The sequence below is a fragment of the Coenobita brevimanus genome, chromosome 63 (genome assembly GCF_032717465.1).
Source record: "Coenobita brevimanus isolate Jiangsu-jjx chromosome 63, ASM3271746v2, whole genome shotgun sequence".
NCBI lineage: Eukaryota > Metazoa > Arthropoda > Malacostraca > Decapoda > Coenobitidae > Coenobita > Coenobita brevimanus.
In genome coordinates, this window is record NC_137016.1 from 7867017 (window position 1) to 7881771 (window position 14755).

A 14755-nucleotide genomic window follows, 5' to 3' on the forward strand; every position below is an offset into this window, starting at 1 on the left:
CTCTCTCTCTCTCTCTCTCTCTCTCTCTCTCTCTCTCTCTCTAATAAATGTAATAAAGATGAAGGTAACGACGATTGTCAAGTGTTTGCTTCTTCACAGTTGTAAACGGTTCGGTGCTTCATATCCGTGCTTCTTCTGTTCTTTGTCTCAGTCACATTCCATCAATCACTTGTTGAACGACACATCACACAATCATAGGGCATTTGCAGAGTGAGATAATACTTGATTTCTAAAAGTTCGAATCTGAGAGACCAAAATTTACAAGAGGACCAAAATTGACATGGAGGACCAAAAGTTACGTGAAGGACCAAAATTTACATGAAGGACCAATATTTACATGGAGGACCAAAATTTACATGGAGGACCAAAATTTACAAGAAGGACCAAAATTGACATGGAGACCAACAGCAACGCCATACAGAGCTCAGAGTGGGGCCTTAGGAATGGCTCTGTGTCAGCTTATCTAAATCAAGAAAAACGACACAGCTTACCCTCACCACCAGCCCTTCATTCCAACGACCTTGTTATCAGTGACGTCATAACAGTAAGGTATTTCAGCCAATCAGCGCGCCCCTCAGCTTCCCGCGAAAACTACACGGCATCACCATTGGCTGCTGAAACAATGACGTCACTGGAGAGCAGAGAGACGAGCTGGTTGTGATTGGTCGCGGAAGTGGAGGTAAGAGTGAATCAATACAGGGCTCCCGCTGCTGCTGCTGCTACACGCCTGCCCGGACACCCAGCCCTCGCACCCACCGCCACAGCCACCACCACAACCACAGCCACCACCACAGCCACCGCTACCACAGCACAGCCATCACCACTACCACAGCCACAGTCACCAGCACCACCAACACAGCCAGTCACCACCACAACCACCACCACCACAGCTATAGCCATCATCACAGCCACAACCATCACCACCACAGCCACAGCTACCACCACCGCAGCCATAGCCACCTTCACAGCCATCACCATTATTATCACCACAGCCATCACGAAAGCCACCATAACCACCACTACCACCATCTCCACCACATCCACAACCATACCGCCGCTGCTGGGGACTGACGAAGAAGGAAGAACACTAAGGTCTGAAATAATTATATTCACATTAGGAAAAGCTGGTTACTGAAGAGGATCTAAATCAAGCCTAATTTGCAACACGTCCCCAGTAAACGCCTGTGTGTAATAATAATAATAATAATAATAAAAGCTAATTTATACACCATACATCCACCGCTTTTTTTCCGCCGTCACTTCCTTAACCCCGTGAATCCGGTGGCTTATTTTTTATTTATTTTTTTTTTTTAGACTAGTCTTGCTACCTCCAGACGATTTTATTTGACTTGGGAAAAGCTTCTGGTACTGGAGGGATTAGTACTGATTGCTCCGAAAATCGAACCTCTTTATCCTTGTTGTAGCCTGAACCCTTCCACAAAATTTAGTCCACATTGGAAAAAAGCTGATTAAATTGACCTTGCCTTGTGACCTTGACCTTTGACCTATTCTAAAAAACTATGGGTCAACTTTTAACACTGTATTAACTTTGATCACCATCGTTCATGTCTTCACTAAAAAAAAAAAAAAAAAAAAAAAATGGAAAAGGATATAATACGTCACTTTTTTTTGGAGGGATTAACCTCACTTAATCCCTTCAAACCAATGACGTTTTATTAATCGATTCTCGCTGCCTCCTGACGATTTATTTCAGGGAGACATCGAGTATTTAAGAAGCAAATGAAGGCTGTATCTAACCCCTCCATTGAAAACGGTCTCTCCATCAACTGAATAGCTTTGTCTAGAGAAAAATGAAAAAAAAAAAAAAAAAAAAAAAAATTCGCCAATGGAGTGAAAGGGTCAGTCCAAAATGCCTTCATGGATAGTCTAAGTTGTGCAAAGTTTATGTCACCAAGAAGATAAATATTATGAATAGGATGAAGGGTAAGTACAGTAAGGCCTTCTCATATGTCGCCTGTTTATAATCTTTTTCATTTATTTTCCATGGTAAATTACGACAAAAATTGCTCATTAAAGGCCCATTGTTACCCGTAAATTTGATTTGCCTGTGCTACCCATTTACAGCAATAGACGTAAAAAAGTTGTAATATTCTGGAACATCTCCCTGGCTGATAACGAAGACTGGTTGTATTCAGGAACAAATGAGGTATAATACATGTTAACATTTGTGTACCTGTAAAAAAAAGTGTTAGTTTGTGCCGGGACGGAGCTGAATCTGACAAAAATGTTTTTTTTTTTTTTTCGGACAGCAGGAAACTCAGGGACATATCATTATAAAACTAATGTGACTGAAACAGATATGAAAAAACTCTGAGATGGTTTGGCCATGCGGAGTGGACTGAGAATGAGAGACTGACCTGGAGAGTGTATGTGAGTGAGGTGAAGAGCGAAAGGGGGAGGGGTAGTTCAAGGATGAGATCGAGGGATGGAGTGGAGGAATATATGAGAAAGGGTATGGAGGTTGGAGGGAGGGCAGCAAATGGCAGATGAAAGGGTGGCGTGGAGGCAACCTGTTTGTGGCCATCCCTTACTGGATTAAGGCGTCTGGCAATAGTTAGATAGATGGAATGAACGTTAAAGTGTACACAAACCCGAAATTTGTTTATGGAACACCAGTAATTGCTAGATGCGATCAACCTTCACTCGTTATTACAGTGCAGTCAGCAGCGGTAGAGGGAAGCCAGACATACTCTTACACCATCACTTAGTTCTGAAATCATCGTCCAGTACAGGGGGCTTCTCCATATTTCTTCGCACTCTCAGTTTTAATAATGTGGCCCAACAGGCTTTCATAAAATATCGCACACATGCTTCAATTTCAGGGTGTCACTCACACACTAAATTAGACCTGGTAATTGCAAGGGACCAGGGGACTGTGCTCGGGAGAGGTATTTAAAATGAAGCTCAACCAATTTAGGGATCGTTTTTTTTTTTTTCCTATTTTGTTATTTTAATATTCACTCAGACTTAATTTTGCAGTATTTGTTAGCTGAATGAATTGATACCTGCATATTTACAAGAAGGTGATGCCCAACTTAAGCTATAATAGTTTATAAACACGGCTCGTGAATCTTTCAGTACAGTGGAGAGGGACGCCTTCCCGCTGTGGCACCAATATACCCGGTTGGCTTCACTGCCTTGTTATACAAACGTTGTGAAGAATTAACATACGACTTGTTTTTGTAGTCCTGCGACGCGTTAACTTCCACACCTACGTAACGATCTGGTAGATTCCACCTCTCACGGATGGATGATATAAACACCCTGCTGTTGGCGATGTAAGTGATATTCTGTAATTTCCATCACTGATTCGCTACTATAAGATTATTCACATTTAAAAGGGTGCATAATTGTTATTCTTCACTATAAATTCAAATAAAATGAGTTATGATCAATGTTGACGTAAGAATAAGGTTTATCTTGTTTTTTTGGCTGTCATGCGTCATAAAGTCTATCTCTGTAATTCACGTAAGTGATCTATTAATATCAACTAGACAGAGATAAACTTCGATATACTTATCTGTGATGGCTAACTGTGATGGCAGTATGTATAAGTTGTTGAAAATTATCCTATATGGTAAGGGAGAAAGGGTAAGCACTCCATATCGTATCTGAAGAGCTACAGCCGCTTCGTTGTTTATCTCACCTGCGATATACGGGTTCGTAGCTTGAATCGAAAGGGATTAGAAAGAATGTCGCTTACTCACCCGCATTGTATCGGTTTGATAGCTCGAAGGGAAACTAATGGAATCGAGGGTCTGAGTTACCTAAAGTTTAATTCACACATAATGAATATTGTGATTTGAATAAACTAAGTCTAGTCTTAGTTGTAGGGAGTGATACCAGCCCTTATGTATATCATTTAAAGATATTTACAGATTATTACATGAAATTACATAAAATTTACTCTCCAGATATTTACAAGAAACTAAATATTATCATCTGTGAAAAATTTCCCGCAAGCGTTCCTCAACTCCCTTGCTACCTTCGAAAGGAGGATGGTGGGCTGCAAAGGAAGGGTAGCTTCATTCTGCAGTCCACCGGGTTCACGTTTCAGATGAACCTGAGGCTATAACCATTAGCACCATCACTACAACTGCTACAGCTACTACTACCACCACTGTTACTACTTCTTCTACCACTGCTACTACAGTGCAAGAGGTCAGCATCATCATTGGGCATGTAGACAGATATATTAAACTTACTGCGCTCATTCATATTTCTTCCTGTGCTGACGAAAGGGACTGGATAGGTGTGTCAAGATGCGATATGCCACAGACCCAATAAATATTCAATATTCTGAGAGTAGGGAAAGAACGAACGACTAAATAAATAGGATAGGAATCTCTTAATACAACACAAGTATGTAGGTTTGGGTATTTGGGTCAAGTAGACTTATCATTTTGGTCTCTGTAGGGCACGTTCAGTTGACTCGTGTGTGTGTGTGTGTGTGTGTGTGTGTGTGTGTGTGTGTGTGTGTGTGTGTGTGTGTGTGTGTGTGTGTGTGTGTGTGTGTGTGTGTGTGTGTGTGTGTGTGTGTGTTTAACAGCATTTTGCTAGGATTACTGAAACAATAAAGAATGTATCCCACAGGAAATTGAAAACTCCTATTACTATTAAATTCACTATTACGGTTATGAAAAAAATATCGTTGCCAGTCCCTGTTCCTGTATATCAACAAATTTTAGCACACTGAAGTCAAACCACCTCTATATTATTACAATTAACTTACAAAGAAAACCCATAAGCATGGGTATGAGAGTCTGTGAAAGAAGTCTTCCTTTCCTCAAGATCTTCTTTGGAGAAATCAAATTAATTCTCCGGCAAACTGATCCTCTCGAAGCCTGGATAAGCCTAAACGACTTCTTGTCTTATATTGCCCTGCACAGTTCCTGACTCTGGACAGGGCTTCATCCGTCTCATGTGTGGGAAAGGTCATCACACAGTTCATATTAAAAGAAGACTGGTTTCCTCTCGTCTCCTCTCTCTCTCTCTCTCTCTCTCTCTCTCTCTCAGTATTTTTGTATAAACCTCGCTTTACAATTGCTAAATCAATGGACATGCTGCATCTGATGAATCTCCTTTATGGCCTGTAAACAGCATCTCTCTGGCTACATACTCTCATCCTTTTCCCGTACAGTTTTTAATGCAAGAATTAAGTTGTATTCTTAGTCTCGCATAAATGGTGGTCTCTTGAAGAACCTGTTTTTGTCTTTAATCATACCTACAATAGAACATCAGGTCTTTCAAGTGCAATGTATCCAACTACCCTTAAAATGATGAGGCTTTTTCATTTTCCCTCTGCTTTGCTTCACTTTCTTTGAAATGGACTGTGCCAGCAGGCTTACAGCTTAAGGTTTCTTTTTATTACATAAAAAAGCTAAAAGTATAATTACATGTGACTGTCCACCTGATACCTGAAAGCGTTTGAGGTATGGTATATACTCAAGTGTGAATTATTGCTTCCCTTCTTCTTTTAATATTCTTACTGTACTTGATCATCCACTGACAATCCTCGCAATAATCACCTACTTCCCTTGGCACTAATTAAACAGATGTATGTGTTCTGTACACTTGATGATCCATGTATTTTGGGAGGTATATGTTGACTTTGTGTAAAATGTAAGTGTTCTCATTTCCCCAGACACCGCCATGGACCACAACCTAGGATGAGCTATGTCGTTGCCTGAGATTCTTTCCACTGATAAAGACAGGGAAGTGATTCATTTAGGCGTCGTCTTTTGAGAACTTCCTCCATGGACAATTGTTTGGATGAGGAAATGGTCACATACATTGCCAGCTCGATACACATTAGTTATGTGTTTGACAAACAACCCACTGATATTTTCTGATGCAATGAATAAGTTCATTTTTTGGTGAAGAACAACACTTCAGCAGTGGCGACTGTCAGCCACCTGAATGCTTTTTCTTTTCATCACCCGCAGTGGCCGTTGCATATTACCATCCCCTTAAGCCCTGCCACGCTGCCTAGTACTGTAATTTCTGAATACCACACTCTGGGACTGGAAACCCTTCGGTCGGACGCATTGTCTCGGCGAAATAAAAGCGTGCTGGCATTGTCAATGTCTCCACACACCTTCCAGTTCCTCCTCACAATAATGGCCCACCTCAAGTATGACCCTTCGGATCTTGACTCCCTCATCATAAGCACACATCTCAGCAACCTCGCAGACGTTGAGTCCTTAACTGATCAGATTTGAGTGCATCTCTCTTCCCACCAGTATCTCACCTCTTCTTTCCTGGCAAGACACTCCTTAGTGAAACAATTTTGATCCCTAAGTGGGGCATTCCGAGTCCATGTTAAAAGTTTCAACAACTTTATCCATATCATCATCGTCATCAGCAGTCCGAAGTCCTCTACTCAGCAAGTTCCTCTCCCAACTATCTTCATGACTTGCGGGACTGTACCAATCTCCTCCATATTTATTGCTGCGTAAGTCTCTCATATTTCCCTCCTATCTGGTCATTTCCCGCTACGCTACGCTTACCATTTATTTGGGATTCAGTTTATTAGTCTTATGTCTTCTCTTTCCTTCCGGCTACATGTCTGGTCCATCTCCGCATTTAATGAATCATCCACAAAATCCCTCAGTTGGATCTGCCTTCTAATCTAGATAAATCTCTCTTGTCTCTCGGTGTCATCTCAAAAATAGACCCATTTTACCTTTTGTACACTTTATTTTCCAAAGACTGCGTGAGGCTCCAAGTTTCCGTACCGTCGGTCAAAGCTTTGCACTTAAACCAATGTAATATATACACTCCTGAACTTATGAGCTCGTTTCCCTGTCTCTCTCTTTCTCTCTCTTTCTCTCTCTCTCTCTCTCTCACACACACACACACACACACACACACACACACACACACACACAGTTTTATGTAGCTATCTCCAGACGATGTAATTTATCTAAGGAGACATCGCTGACTAAGGAGGTTACATAGCTTACATAAAACCTCCATTAACTCGTTTACTGAGTTATCTTTATATTTTACTATAATTACCAGACCATTTCCCTAATCTTAGGGGTGTTTTTTTTAATGATCTTGTGGAAAATACCTTATATACGTGTTACAACAGATAATTTCATTGATGTATTTATTAACACCTATAATATGATGAGGTCTCTCTATTACCTTCTTGCTAATATCAGATAATTCAGGTTAGGATCGACCTCCCATAATGAAGGAATTACTCACATTATAACTCCCTCATACCTTTCATACGGGGACACACTTTTATCATGTTATTCTTTTTACCACTTGATTTACAATTCTACAAGAGATAATTTTCGAAAAGGAACGCTTAGATACCCCCTTCACTGCAAGAGGTCTGCTTAGGCTGTATAAAATCATCTTGTAATAGTAGGAATAGCACGGAAAAATAATTATCCGGTTTGAAAAAGCTGACTGCTAAAACACTATCCAGGGCGCTGATTCCAGTTCCGTGTATCCTGTTTGCATTTTATCTTATCCAGGAAAATCTAGGTTAAGTTAGGTTTATTTTCCGAGTATCTGGTTAGGACAGTTTGTTAGTCAGTTTGCTTAATCTGTTAGGGTGGCACAGGTTAAGTTAGGTTAAAGAAAAAAAGAAAATAAAATAAAGGAAGAATGGCCATCCCCGGAAAAGGAGACGTAGCGTTCGTGCGAAAATGGCATACAGAACGGAAATCTGCAGAGAGAGAGAGAGAGAGAGAGAGAGAGAGAGAGAGAGAGAGAGAGAGAGAGAGAGAGAGAGAGATGAGTACTGAAACTGAGAGGTGTTAAGGTTATCATGGAGTGTGGGATCACTGTGGCATTACGTTATCAGCTCAGAGTTACCAAGGCTTGTATTCTCATCGGTTAAGTAGGCTCCCTGACACCTCTTCCTTAGCGATTTATTTTTGGATATGGGAGGTTAATATCCTTTTGTATGTTATTTATGCAAAGTTAGGCATTATTGGAAGGATTTTATGTGACACAGAAGAGGACAGTAAGATGTAATAAGCAAAATAAATCGCTTAGGGAAAGGTGTTAGGGAGCTTCCTCAACAGACGAGAATACAGACCCACGAGTGGCAGTCGTACACCTATATGGCATTACAGGAAGGATTTATGTGACACAAAAGAGGACAGTGAGATGTGACAAGCAAAATAAATCGCTTAGGGAAAGATGTTAGGGAGCTTCCTCAACAGACGGGGCCATGAGTAGCCAAGTCGTATACCTACATATTTTCGGCAGGAGAAGATATACATGTAACTCAAGCAAATCAATTCCATTTTTTTTCTTCAGGAACAAAGGCAAATGTGAAGAAATATATGTGGAATATTTACAAGGCAAAAACAACAGGAAGTCGAGAAGAATAAAAATAAATAATACTTTTCCACACGAGCGTCAGTGTAGGTGAGAACTCCACTACCAGGTGTCACTGGACGTGGGTCTGCAATTATGGAGTCTATCTGATCTTTAATACACTCCGGTCCACAGTTGTAAAATAATCCTACCCAGATATCACCTTACCCCTCTCTCTATCCCAGACCCCCCGCTCCTCTTATAGAATAGGTGAAGTTCAGGAAGAAGACAAGACATTACGTATGGTGAAACAGTAGTAGTAATAGTAGTAGTAGTGGTTGTTGTTGTTGTTGTTGTTGATGATGATATTGCTGTTGATGATGATGATGATGTTATTGTAGCTGCCCCTGGTTCATCTGAAATGTAAACCCCGTGGACTACAGGCTTAGATTGCCCTAGCAGTCCACGAATCTCATTCTTCGGAGTCTGGGGTGTAGGTGAGGGAGGTTTGCATAAGTGTTCAGAGAAACCATCTGGTCTTATATCTGTGCCACCACGTGAAGGCGTTCCTCTCCAGCACCGGTGAAATAGAATGGTGGTAACAGAGATAGATGGAGAGATAGAGACAGACAGACAGAGAGACAGATGGAGAGAGAGAGAGAGGAGGGATCTGAGATAATAACGTGGCAGAATATGAAAACAAGTTGTGTATTTTTGGACAGAGGTTGATCAGTGAGTTTTATTGTTACTGTGTGGTGGTGATGGTGAGCGACTGCCATATCACAACCAGGAGGGGAATTTGTATTATTTTCCATGCAGTAGGCTACAAGCCCCAGCACTGGAGGGAACGATGATGCTGAAGGCCTTGTACGAAGGGTAGCCTACATGAGAACAAAAGGATACAGCGACGCATGCATGGGGCAAAAATGATTGTATTGATACAGCTGTAACACAGTAAGGAAACACGACACTATAAGAAAAATGGAAAACAAATATAGCAGACAAACATACACAACACATAGAGGGCCTTGGAAAAGTATGCGAGTCGCCCAGGCTTATTCGTTTTCTTCCATTCTACATCTAACAAAGAGTCCGAACATGGATAACTTTTTCAAATGTTGTGTGCGGGCCACTAAGATAAGGGTTTCATCTGTGGAGAACTGAGGAGGAATAGGTGAACCGTCAACAGAAGGTGTGTAAAGAACAGTAGGAGTTGTACGTGCCCAGACAGGGGGCCGAGGGTCAGCAGGGATGAGTGTGATATTGTAAGCCTGGATACTGGCGTGATTTCTGCCAGAGAGCTGGAGAGGAAAATAGAGTGGTGAACGAATTCTTCGGAGCCAGGAAGCAACACCGGAGACATGAGTGCGCCGGAAATCGTCGAGGTGCGTGTCATCAGAAGGAACATCAACCAGTCGGGGGGGGGGGGTAAGGGCGAAAGAACGGAGAAGGGGATGGAAATGCAATCAGTAACAGGCACAGGCTGAGTTCGGTGAGCACGTTGACTACTGTGGTCGACAAGGGGCAGAGAAGAATGATACGTAAGGCTCGATTCTGTACCACTCCAAGAGGTTGGAGCTGTTTAGGGGAGACAAGAGCGAGAGGAATGGCAGGATAGTCAAGAAGTGAGAGAATATGTATCAGGCAAAATGTACAAGGAATGAGGGTGCTGATCCTCTGTGAGCCACTAGTAAGTATGCCGAGGAGGTCAAGTCTGTTGAGGAGACAGGTGCAGAAGGTAGAGACATACTCGCAGGGGTTGCGATGAGAGAGGAGTGCCGAGATATGTATAGTCCTGTACTATTTGGATATGGCAGCCAAGGAGGGTGACTGTGGTACAGGCAAGCCTCTGAGTGGGACAGCGAGTGAACGCCTTGGGTTTTGCAGCGTTGATGACTAACCCACAAGCAAAAGCAGCTTGACCAAACCTAACTAGGAGACGCTGAAGCGTGGCAGGAAAGAGGGAGTGGATGTAAATATCATCAGCATAACTTAGGATCAGAGAATTATTGGGAAGGGGGAACAAGAAGGCGAAGTCTGTTCACGAGAAGATGAAGAAGAAGGGGCTGAGAACTCCATCCAGGGGAGTACTGTACCAGATTTAAGAGTCGGTAGTCACTGCTCGCCCCACAGAACAAAACCCAAGAGTGGCGACGCGTCAGGTAGTTACGCCAGTGGAACAGGTGGCCAGAGACTCCCAGGTAGGCAAGTTCATCAAGGGTGGCGTCCAGGTTAGCGAAATCGAAGACAGTCTGAGGTCAATAAAGGCACTACTTAATGATGTGAGGTGAGAGAGCAATTCAGCTATGCAGTGTTGCGTGTAGCCTAAATAAAGAATCTAAATAAGAATGAAAACAAATTTATTTCTGACAGAGCTAACGAAGTATACTTCAAAATACTTTTAACTCTTGATCTCATCAGTTCGTTAACACCATACGATCAGAATCAGCACGGGATTTTACGGGTTGTTGATGTTGAAGGTGCTACTTGGCGTCGCTTTTATGATATCGACGACCTACTTGAAAAGATAACAGTAATTTCATTGATTAGAGACTTTTCACTAATAACAGTGTAAATCGATCAAAATGAGAATAATGAAGAAGGATAGTAGGTAAGAGAATTGTTTGAAGAAAAAAATGCATTAATGTCACATCAGAAAACACGAAACAAATGGAAATCAGAATCGGGATACACAAACGCACTTACGATCCATTCGCTGTCGTAAGTTAAAGTTTGATATACAGGATATACAGGAACTCGCCCTCATTTGGTCACTGATGGTCGTTCCTCTGCCTCATCTTTTCCCTCTTGTGGCTGAGTGCTCCAGTCCTGTTCTAGCAACACCTGCGTGAAATTGCAATGATGATCCATCATACTAGTACAGAAGAAGTATACCCGTATGTGTGTGTGTGTGTGTGTGTGTGTGTGTGTGTGTGTGTGTGTGTGTGTGTGTGTGTGTGTGTGTGTGTGCGTGCATGTGTGTGTGTTTGTGTGTGTGTTTGTGTGTGTATATGTGTGTGTGTGATTTAAAGGTTTGTAGATTACATGGTAGCAGACCAAAAGTACTTATCAGTGATTATCGGCTTTGTGGTTCATAACAATGTCAGGTTTCGTAGTTGTCTGGTGAGATCAACTACCTTTAGAAACAACAGGACTTTTGTTATTTTGTACACTACGACTAGTAGCACAGACAAAGTTCTACCTATCGTTCTGACGTCCTTTTGGCTAGCCTTTCGAGACAAAAACTTCCAGACTGAGAAAGAGGAAATCGAAGTGAAAAAGATGTGCCACATCTTCATGCACAGAAACTAAGGCAGCCATCAGAAAATGCTAATATTGTTCTTGAACAGCTAGTATTGTAGTTCGCTTGCGAATTCAGTGAAAGGCGAGAAAAAGAGTGGAGTGGGTTATGATAAGGATGTAATGCACTTAACCCCTAAAACAGTACGAACTGAAATATAAAGAAGCCTGTACAAGTATTACTTTTCCTCAAGTGAAAACTGCTCAGTTTCATTCTTTGGAAGGTTACCTATAACTTGCACTATTTGATAGAGTGAATATACAACTTTCTGGGTTACATAATTTCCTGGGATTATATAATCTCATACACTCGTTTGCCCTTTTTAGTCATAGTTAGAGTTTTGGCTGATTTAAAAACGTGTATACACCAGTTAATGATTCCAGTGTATTCTAACAGTTACACACGCCTTGTATAAGTTGTCTGAGCATGAGGTATTCACTCAGCTATGTGTGGTATTGCTCAGCATCACGCTTAACCACAAACATTGCTGTAGATACTGACACGCCACTTTGTTAATTGTTGTGGCTGTATAGGGGCATTGTAGTACCCTATCTTGCCGCAGCTTACTCCCAAACCTGCCTGTGGTCCTGCTGGTTCGGTAGTGGTGGTGAGAACCTGTCTGATGAACACCACAGGCAGGCAATTGGCGAGGGACGTATAGAGAGGGTTTGGAGAAGAAAGTTTTTTGGGGGGCAGTATTGGTGATCGTGATAAAAGTTTTTTGTTTTAGTGGCTTTATTGTCACTGAAGACATAGAGTTGGAGTGACATCTGCAAGACCAAGTGACAATCTAAATAAGAGGTAGAGGCTGGCCAGAAACAGCCATCAACCAGTACGAACCAGGAGTGTTACTTGTACAGGTAAGTCAAACATCACTTTTTTGTCCCCTTTATTAGTCAGTCAAAAGGGAGAAAGCTTTGTAGATACTGTAGGTAATGGGGTATGCAATAAAGATTACCCATTAAAACTGCATGATTGTTTGGGAGTGTCACAGTTACAAAAGGAAGAAACAGACGTCTTTGTTCATCTATGTATGTATTGTAACTGCCGGATCACACACGCCTGCCGTCGGTGGAAAGCTATACTTTACACATAGGCGTATTTTACGGGTCCTGAAAGGTAACTGATCCGTGGCTCGAAGTACACCGTTTTCTCTTACCGGTATTTGAGAAGTGTTCCCTCCTCATCGATTCTTCACGCACGAGTATACTTTAGGTGTGGAAGGCTCTCGGGATGTGTAGGAAATACGTTATCAGATTGAAGGGGTTAGCACTTTCATTACGATGATAGCTTTCATACTTTCTACTTGCTACCGATAGATAATTATAAATTCTAAAATGAGGAAAAGATGCTGCGAAGGCTCTACCCACCCATCAGTCTCCCCAGCTGAATCCGACAGAAGAAAAGAGCAGTACCCATAGAAACCTTGTAATTAAAGAATATCCAAAATTTTCTTCTACAATATGTTGCTTTGTCTAGAAAAACAGAAGAAAGCTGGGAACTAGATTATGCTTTTTCTGTAATGGAAGAGGGATAAACGAAGTCGGACGCTTGCACTATAATTTACTGTGATTTTGGTTAGCTTGGAACTGGAAGCATTTATTAAGACAATTTTATTAAAACTTTAGCAATGTATTAGAGACTACTAAATTGTTATGCAGCTTCGTTCATAATGCAAACAACACTTCTGAAGAGAAATACTTTGCATCATTTGACAAGCCAGATACTTACCCAAACAACTTTTTTTTAAAACTTTAGCACTGCATCACAGACCACCAAAATGTCCATGCAGTTTGTTCCATAATTCTAACGACAGTACTGAAGAGACATACTTTATCTTATTTGACTGGTAAAGTTTATGACCAGTACCCTGAAGCACTCGACAGGCATATTGACAATTAACTTTTTGTTCCACAGTCTGGGTATAATTTGTCAGTTCACTTCGATTCCTATTTTTTTTTTTTTTTCTGCATATACAAAACAATAAGTAGAACTGATGATAATACTCCAGGTGAATTAAGGAACTGCACTTGACTAACATGATCTTCTCTTCTTTTAGTGTGAATGCCCTGTGAATCGATTTATTTGTAACTTTCTTTTATGTCTCTGTGCACTTTTGACTTCGTACTAAAAAGAACGTAATGATCATTCTTAAACAGTTTTCTTTGTTTATGTTCTCGAGTTCAGTGATATTCATAACGTTTCATCTTTGCTACAAGTGTTTAGGAATTTGTATTTTCATTATTAAAATCTACAGTAGTTACCATGTTTCAATTAAATTTAAATGTTTATCTAGGAATCTTTAATTAATCTGCTTTCGTGTAATTACGTCCGTTCTTTTACCAGGTACTGTCATACAAGCAATAAGTATACTGTACAACGCAAACCCTTATCAGCACCATTCATAAAACTTACAAACAGACTGAGATTCTAAACTTAAGTCTGTAGCACTCCACTTGTAACGTTCATCTGGTCTTATCCCATTAAATTAATCGGTTTATAATTTTAATGATCCATCTAACCATAGCATGTTGCCACTGAAACCACAGACTTTAACTTTCTTAAACATTCTTTTCTGGGGATTTACACTTAACATTCTCTGGATGTCGAGATAAAGTATATGGATGGATTTTGTTTCATTACACATATCAACAATAACATAACAAAAAAAAAAAGAAAAGAAATTGTTAAGATACTGGCTCTTTCTTAAATTATGTTGTGAGTTTGTGGTGAAATTACCTTGTCCTAAATATTTCTATGATTGTTTCTACTAATGATTTCCAGCAACTTCCATATCAATTATTATAAAATAATTTGAGAGTACTATTTGGAATGAGATTTATTCATCTTTTTCAGTGGTGGAAGAGTTAGATATCCCAGTTTCCAGTCGTGAGGTACAGTGTCATTCCTTAATAATCTGTTGAAAAGCTGAGATAAAAGTACCAATATATTAGACTTCTGCTTCTTTTAAGTTCTTTGGGGGAATTTCATCTTGCCAGTTTTTTGTTGATCGTGGGGTTATTGGCTGTATACATCACATCTCTGTCTATCTATCTATCTATTGCCAGACGCCTCAATCCCGTTTGGGGTGGCCACAAACAAATCGCCTCCAAGTCGTCCTGTCCCCCGCCATTTCACTGCCCTGCT

The 14755-nt window shown here is 40.9% G+C and overlaps 1 protein-coding gene across 1 annotated transcript in view; it reads left to right on the plus strand.

Annotated features, from left to right (window-relative positions):
• The first annotated feature begins 394 nt into the window (after positions 1-394).
• Positions 395-14755, plus strand: part of LOC145404297 (sialin-like) — a 36163-nt gene continuing 21802 nt past the window's right edge. The window contains exons 1-2 of the mRNA XM_080275816.1: positions 395-549; positions 10441-10508. Coding sequence (XP_080131942.1) covers positions 395-549; positions 10441-10508 — 223 coding nt within the window. The remainder of the gene's footprint in view (positions 550-10440; positions 10509-14755) is intronic.